Source organism: Rhinoraja longicauda, chromosome 6 (assembly GCF_053455715.1).
Source record: "Rhinoraja longicauda isolate Sanriku21f chromosome 6, sRhiLon1.1, whole genome shotgun sequence".
NCBI lineage: Eukaryota > Metazoa > Chordata > Chondrichthyes > Rajiformes > Arhynchobatidae > Rhinoraja > Rhinoraja longicauda.
In genome coordinates this window covers 20,672,968-20,681,044 of record NC_135958.1, presented here as the reverse complement: position 1 = coordinate 20,681,044, position 8,077 = coordinate 20,672,968, and the positions used below count along the sequence as shown (strand labels likewise).

The 8,077-nt window shown below is 43.2% G+C and overlaps 1 protein-coding gene across 1 annotated transcript; it reads left to right on the top strand.

Moving 5' to 3' along the window:
* Nucleotides 1–310: 310 nt before the first annotated feature.
* Nucleotides 311–7,719, top strand: LOC144594700 (septin-7-like). The gene is made up of 7 exons (XM_078401544.1): nucleotides 311–400; nucleotides 3,680–3,776; nucleotides 4,477–4,528; nucleotides 5,507–5,632; nucleotides 6,368–6,503; nucleotides 6,972–7,117; nucleotides 7,486–7,719. The coding sequence occupies exons 1-7, from the start codon at nucleotides 311–313 to the stop codon at nucleotides 7,523–7,525; spliced, it is 687 nt and encodes a 228-aa protein (XP_078257670.1). The 3' UTR covers nucleotides 7,526–7,719.
* Nucleotides 7,720–8,077: the final 358 nt, after the last annotated feature.

Here is an 8,077-nt window from a genome sequence, read left to right as displayed (position 1 = left end):
CTAAACCGTCACCTATCCATTTTTTCCAGGGGCGCCCTGGCCCGCTGAATTACTCCAGCTTTTTATGTCGATCTGTTTCAATGTTATTCTTGTCAAATCATATCAAGAGCATACTATTCTCCTCCGTTGGAGCGCAGATGCAATGTCTCTCTTGTCAGGTGGTGATTCAGACCAATGTGATGAGTGGGGGAATTATATGTTTTGCCTAGACTCTTTATAAAGTTAGCATTAGTATTGATAAGCATTGATTGAGACAAGAACCTTCAGAGCGTTTTTGCTATTCTTGTGGATTTTCTGTTCTCCACAAATTATGAAGGAAATCAAAGAACAGAAGATTAAGATTTATGAATTCCCAAATGCAGAAGATGAAGATGATAATAAGTTGGTGAAGACATTTAAGGTATACTCCTATAACTTATGAACTTTACGTGGAATGTTTCTCACTGCATTCTAATCAGAGAGTATTTGATGAAACATCTGAAACCTTAACCTGCACGTCTTTTTCAACATTTTCATTTACTGAGCCCGACTTTGCAAACCTGTGCCCCTCTTACCTATTTCAAAGCTCAGTTATGAATCAGCTCCTTGGAGTATGCCACCAGTTGCCTCTTGCCAAATAGGACAGTAGCATGGCTTTGTTCACATCAGATCGTGTCTCAGGAACTTGATTGGGCTTTTTGAGGAGATGACAAAAGCGATCAATGAAGATAAGTTAGTGGATGTTGTCAACATTGATTTTGGTAAGATGTTTGATGAAATCCCTCATGGTCGGCTGATCCAGAAGCTTAAGACGCATAGGATCCATAGAAACATGATCTGTGGATTCAGAACTGGCTTACTTATAGAAGGCAGTATTGTGGTGAAATATGTTATTCTGGCTGGAGGTCTGTGACTAGTTGAGTTTTGCAGGGATCTGTGCTGGGGCCACTGTTATTTGTTGTATTTATTTAAAAGACTTGAACGTTAATGTAGATGGATGGGTTCGTAAATTTGGCGCAATCGCCGCCTTGCCAACAGTCCGTCTTGTCCCTTCCTTTGTTGTTTTTTAGTATGTGTTAAATGTATGTTTTAGTGTTCTTTAGTTTGTTATATGTGGAGGGGGGGCGGGTGGGAAACCCTTTTTAATCTCTGCTGCAAGAGACTTTATTGCATGATATCATGGAGGAGGTGGCAGTTAACTGCTCATCGGTTCTCTATTTATGCAGCAGAATTAGCTGACAGTTATACTGTGCAGTAAACAACTTTTTTTTTCTTTTCGATACAATTATACGAAAACACATTTTGTCCTTGGTTATATGTTTTCCTGTTACTATCATCTACTACATGGGTATTAATTATTTCAATAGTCAAAATATACTTTTTGTTTATGTTAATCTTATTCAACAACAGATGATTAATACAAGTCAAACATCATACAAAGGCACCTTGACCTATTCTATCTCACCTTTCAAGCTATTATATGCCCCCATTTACTGCAACGCTTCTGCACTACTAGCGGCAGGGGGCGTGGGTAGTCCCCCCATCTATTGCCCTTGTGTTTACAGGGTTAACTATTGTGATCCAGCATTCAGTAACTTTCCACTGAAATACAGGCTTCCTTATCTATGTAGTAAGATTAGGATGTCTCAGTGTAGACTTGAGTTCACAAGCTCTTCTTTGTGTTTAGGGAACTTGTTTTCTTAACTTTATGGACCACACCTGCACCAGGCCTATTTCGTAAAGTTCGATTCCCACAGAGTAAAGTGCTGCCCATGTTGAAAGACAAAATGGAAGGACAGCTGATTTCGTCCACACCTAGTGCCTACAAATCTATCCTGCACCCTTGATTATACCCAGCAACTGAGGTCCACTCTGTTGTGGGATAGAGAATTTCAAAGATTAGTCGCCTGCCAAGCATAGTCTATCCTCAAGCTGCTGGACCCTCATCCTGAAATTCTAGCTGTTGGTTCTTGGACCTCCTAGCAGAAGAACCAGCCTCCTTTCTATTGATCCTATTGATGCATTTTACACTTTTTTAGGTGCCAATGATATTTCCTCATTTTTTTCCCAAGTTTCAGTTAGTTCAGATACAGCCAGTTCAAACTCATTTCATGTTAATGCAGGTTGACCCAGTGGATCTATGTTTCATGTGCTCCTGTCCAGTTAAATCCTTCCTGAAGTCTTTAGGGAGAAAGCCGGTGAATGCGGTTGAGTGGGAAAGATAGATCAACCATGGCTAGCTCCCTCACCCTGAACATAGGATCCCCCCAGGGTTGCGTCCTTAGCCCCCTACTGTACTCCCTGTACACACATGACTGTGGGGCCAGGTTCAGCTCAAACTCCATCAAGTTTGCCGATGACACTGTGGTGGTGGGCCGGATCTCCAACAACGATGAGAAGGCCTACCGGGAGGAGGTGGCTGATCTGGCACTCTGGTGTCAGGACAATAGCCTCCTCTTGAATGTCACTAAAACGAAGGAGCTGATTGTGGACTTCAGAAGGGCTAAACATCCAAGGACGTACACGCCACTGGAGATAAATGGGTCTACAGTGGATAGGGTGAGAAGTTTTAAATACTTGGGAGTCCGCATCACAGAGGATCTGACGTGGGCAACACACATTGCCGCACTGGTGGGTAAGGCAAAGCAGCGCCTTTACCACCTCAGACAACTGAGGAAATTCAGAGTGTCTCTGAGGATCCTTCATTGCTTCTACTCTGGGGCTGTAGAGAGCATCCTGTCCGGCAACATTACAGTCTGGTTTGGGAACAGCACTGCCCAGGACAGGATGGCCCTGCAGAGAGTAGTGCGTTCGGCAGAACGCACCATGGGAACTACACTCGTCCCCCTGCAGGACCTATACATCAGGAGGTGCAGATCCAGAGCAAGCAAGATCATGAGGGACCCCTGCCACCCCAGTAACGGACTGTTCCAGATGCTACGATCAGGCAAACGCCTCCGCTGTCACGCTGTGAAAACGGAGAGGATGAGACGGAGTTTCTTCCCACAGGCCATTAGGACTGTCAACTTGTATAACTCCAGAGACTAAATTTTTGTCAACACTATTTATTTTTAGTAACTTATTAACTTATTATATGCTGTAACTGTAATTCTTTTTTGTGCACGATCCGCAGGCATTGCCACTTTCATTTCACTACACATCGTGTATGTGTATGTGACAAATAAATTTGACTTGACTTGACTTGATTGAATGGCGAAGTAGACATGATGGACCGAATGGCCTAATTCTGTACCGAGAACTTGTGAACTAAGTACTGAGCCAATTCTGCATGCACACTTTCAAGTGTGGGTTTGTCATAGCTTTGAGTAGTTTCAGATCACCATTTCTTTTGTACTCCATACTTGATTTTCAGCAAAGCAAGCTTTGTGAATCTGTCAATCAAGAATGCATGTAACTCACCATTTTGGAAAGGCTTATTAGTTTCTAATTAGAGAAACAGAGGGGAGGTAATAGCGAATAAGAATGACACCATTGTTGTGACCGGAAACGGAAAACTGTTTGGGGTGCACGTCCACATTTGCCCGTCGTACTCCAGTATGAGACGCTGGAAACCCGATTTGTCACCATTTGAAAATCATAGTCTGATCACCACTTAGGCCTCCACTGTTTATCCTACACTGATGATGGAATCTGCATTTACCTTGATATGAAAGTTCATGATGATTTCTTCTCTCCCAAGGATTGTGTACCCCTGGCAGTCGTTGGAAGCAACCTTGTCTTTGAGCTCAGTGGGAAAATGGTCAGAGGTCGGCAGTACCCATGGGGAGTGGCAGAAGGTAAAAGTTCTGTTGAGCATGTGAGATTTTTCAACTGTTCAGTGTCAAAGACTGCATGGATCTGACTATTTACCCAGGCTTTCGACCTTAAACAGTGCACAGGTGGACAAAGCAATAAACCCTTTAATCTAATTTGACCATTCAGTTTAATCACAGTTGATCAGTGATGCAGCAACAAATTGATGCAAACCATTTTGCAATTAACTTGATAATTTTACAGTTGAGGTGACCTGATTGTTTTGGAATATTATTAAGAAATAAATTGGGCAAACGAAGCTTGGAATGCGTTGTTCTTTCCTGGTCACTGTGTTTGGATCCTGGAACTTCTCCCCACAAATTTGCACCCTGTAATTGATAAAGTTCATAGATTTAACATTCAACAGCTTTTGAAAATATTAGCAAAAAATTGGCTTTATATCAGTGTTATCTGTACTAGACATATATATATATATATATATATATATATATATATATATATATATATATATATATATATTACATTTCCCGGTCATGCTTTAAATCCTGTTGCACGGCATCCTGTTTATCAGTGCCAAAAGCACAAAAACAGGCCCGAGGCTACTGTCTATTACATAACAAAAAGGGAAACATTGATGCTAATAAACAGGTCAGCCTTGTTAGAGTAGGATGAGTACCTACGATGAGGATGAAAATTGATTTAATTTTTCTCAATCTTTCACAGTTGAAAATGGAGACCATTGTGATTTCTCCATTTTGCGCAACATGCTGATCAGGTAAAGTTCATCAGACAATGAAAATGAATTGTTGAATCATTGTGCCATTGCAGCACAGTGTGTGACTCATGCTCCATAGCTGTAATTAATGATGCATTATTCTTTCACTGTATTTCATTTTCTCTTTAGTGAAAATCCAAGTTTCATTTGAGAGTGCTGATAAACTCCATCCGTGGAGGCAATTAATCTTTTTATATAAGACAAAAGAATCTCACTTTCTGAGCTGTGTATATTTAACATTCCAATCTCATTTGCTGAGATATTTTCCAGGGTTGTTGGTAATTGGGGATTTTTTTTTTGCCATCCGCAAATGGTGTAGTTGACCTGGGAATGAGCTACATTACATTTTTGGGATATTGTATATTGTTAGTGAGTGTACGAATAGGAAGATAGGACAGATGAATGCTTGTTTGAGAAGCTGGTGCTGGGAGTAGGAGTTCAGGTTTTTCGGTCATTGAGATCTCTACTGGGTCAGAGGTGACCTGGACAAGAGAGATGGGCTGAAGGGTGACCTTAAGAGATTTATAAAATTATGAGGGGCATATGTAGTGTAGATAGTCTTTTTACTAGGTAGGAGAGCCTAAAACTAAATTTGGGTGAGAGTGGGGAAATTTGGAGACCTGGCTTTTTTTCCCACAAAGGGTGGTGAATAACTGGAATGAGCTGCCAAAGGAGCTGGAGACTGTTACCACGTTTAAAGATGTTTAAAAAGATAGATAGGAAAGGAGTTAAGAGATACAGGCCTAATGCAGGTAAGTGGCAAAGGAGGCATCATGGTAGACATGGACAAGGTGGGCTGACAGAGTCCATTTCTCTGTAGCATTATTCTGTGTGTTGGTGGGTGGTTTTGGTTATTGGGGAATAAACTGTGCACCTGGGTTTGTTACAGCTACGAATTGGGAACATGCCTAGTTTTGAGTTGTACTAGTGATCTGCAAGGAAGCTTCAACTCGCGTACTAATTATACTTCTATTGCAGGACACATATGCAGGATCTGAAGGAGATCACCAACAATATCCACTACGAAAACTATCGAAGTCGAAAGCTGGCAGCTGTGACCGGCAATGGGGTTGACGCCAGTAAGCTAAAAGGCCGCCTCACCAGGCGAGCTCCACGGAAAATATGCTGCCTGTTGCCCAGTTAACTTTGAAAACAAACTCACCATAAATTTATCCACATGCCGATCGATGAGATCAGCAGTAAACAAACATCAGATTTGAGCTGCATGGAGATGCTGAGCTGTGTACTCAAACTTTGTTGCACTGGACATATGGGGAGAGAAGATAAATATAAAGTAAAATATAAAGCCAGATGGAGGGATATGTGGAAAGGGATGGGTTCTGGGGGAAGGGGGGGAGGGGTGGGATCGTGGGTGAAATGGGTGTGCACCTTGGCGGGGAGGCGCAGGAAAGGGTGTGTGTGGTGTTACATCAAATTGATGAATTGGCATAAAGCAATAGGGGCATAAAGCAGGGAAATGTGTTTAGAGTGTTGAGGCATCACAGGCGAAGTCAGCCAAAACCTCCAGTTTCTGTGCTGAATGTTTCTTTATTATTCTATGAACAGGATGCAGGTGTTGACCTTTGCACTTGACCTTGCTGTACTAACATTAGGGATAGTTAAAGGGAAATACTGGCGGGCGATCCCTTTTTTGTGAAACTTCCCGTTAGGCATGCTGCGACTTCCTTGTGGAAGGTACTTCAGTAAATGGTCATGGAGTATGCTGTTCAGTCTTGGGTTTGTTTGGCAGACTTTAGCTCTGGACTTGCTTACTGCCTGCTCAGAACAAATTAAAGCACAGGTAAAGTGCAAGAAGGTAATTAACTTTTATTAATGCAGGAGCCCTCTCGCTGAGATGGAGGAAGAGCGTCGAGAGCACATGGCGAAGATGAAGAAGATGGAGACTGAGATGGAACAAGTGTTTGAGATGAAGGTCAAGGAGAAGAAACAGAAATTGAAGGACTCTGAGAATGAAGTAAGCTTTTCTAACCGCCATCCGTCCTCCCCACCCCACATCTCCATTGACCCTGCCGTATGCTTTCTGCACCTTCCTCTCTCTGTAGCCTTTGACTGCAATTAATGGCATTTTGGTGTTTTGCAACACATCCATCTTGGTGTCCTCTTCTTGTCCCAGAATACAAATTCTGTCCCTACCTGGACACGTCTGTACTGAAAGTGAGTGGTTGGTTTGAATTGGACATTACCTAGCGAGCATGACTGTGATGTATTCGGCCATTTCAGAGTGTTGTAGAAACTAAAGGAGCTCCTCTTCCTTCCCTGTTGCCACTCTCTCCCTCTTCACTCCTACTCCCCCTCTTCCCTTTCTCCCTTCCCTGGCTTTCCCTTCTTCCGCTCTCACTTTCCCTTTCCTGCCGCCTCCTCCCTTCCTTGCTACCCCCACCCTCCCTCTCTTCCTCCCTTCCCTGTCTCCGTGCCCCTGCAGCTGCAGCGCCGACATGAACAGATGAAGAAAAACCTGGAGGCTCAATACAAGGAGCTGGAGGAGAAGGGGAGGCCGTTTGAGGAAGAGAAAGTGGCATGGGAGGCCGAGCAACGCTTGTTGGAACAGCAGAAATTGGATGCTTCGAAGTTAGTGGTAATTGTATTTGAGAGGGTGTATGAGGAGGTATGTGTGGGGGAAACAGTGAGTGTGAATGGGCATTGTATAGCAATGGGGAGACCTGCTCTTTGGGTGTGGGCTATGAACATGAGGGAAGAGTGTGACAAAGGTGGCTGTGAGGCAAAGTGTAAATTAGGGAGTGTGTGCAGCTAGCTGCAGGTATGAGGGAGATGGTACATGGGTGCATGAAAGGAGAGTAGAGGCAGTGAGCATGAGAAGAGGGATGTAAGCTTGCACGCTACTGCATGTCACTGGCCTTCCAGGACTGTTCCTCTTGTTCTGCATATTGTGTGTGCTGTGTTTTAGTGAATTAACTTTCTTTTTCCATCCTTCCCAGAACAATGGAGAAGAACAAGAAGAAAGGGAAGATCTTCTGAAGAGGTTTATTAGTAGTGCAAATATTTTACGGCTCATTCCTTTAGCCATACTGCAACGGAGAGACATTGCTTAAATCTGATCAGCCAATTATTTAGCTCCCTGCAAGCCCAGGACTAGTGAAAAAATAGTAAATTCTTCATATGTTCCTGGCACTGAGCTCCTTTACAGTGGGCCTCTTGTTGTCTTGTCTTAATATCCCGTGAATCACAAGCTGTGCAGTAATGATGACATTTGGTACCTGCTGTTCATGCTGCATGCTCCTCACACTGTACCCCATGTGAGAGTTTGGTAAGTAAGTAAAAGTCATCTCCACATTCTGTCTGCTTGGTGTGCGATTGCTCCCTAGTGGCAGATTCTTAATATGCCACGCACTCATCCAGCACAAGGATCACAGTGAGGATCCATCCAATTTGGCCATTGTATCCTCCCCTGGTGATAGTTTCTTGAGCGAGTTGTGCAATTCCAGTGCTGGTAATTATGGTCTGCAAAAGGTCAGCAGTCTTTGAGCTCTTGTTGGTTCAGACTGGGCCATGGAAACAGGTCACTACAGT

What these genes read in the sequence shown, in the direction of transcription:
- LOC144594700 (XM_078401544.1), top strand. Translation starts at nt 311, where the DNA reads ATGAAGGAAATCAAAGAACAGAAGATTAAGATTTATGAATTCCCAAAT. An exon ending in AGTTGGTGAAGACATTTAAG is followed by an intron (nt 401 to 3,679) that starts GTATACTCCTAT and finishes TTCTCTCCCAAG; the next exon opens with GATTGTGTACCCCTGGCAGT. An exon ending in TTGCGCAACATGCTGATCAG is followed by an intron (nt 4,529 to 5,506) that starts GTAAAGTTCATC and finishes CTTCTATTGCAG; the next exon opens with GACACATATGCAGGATCTGA.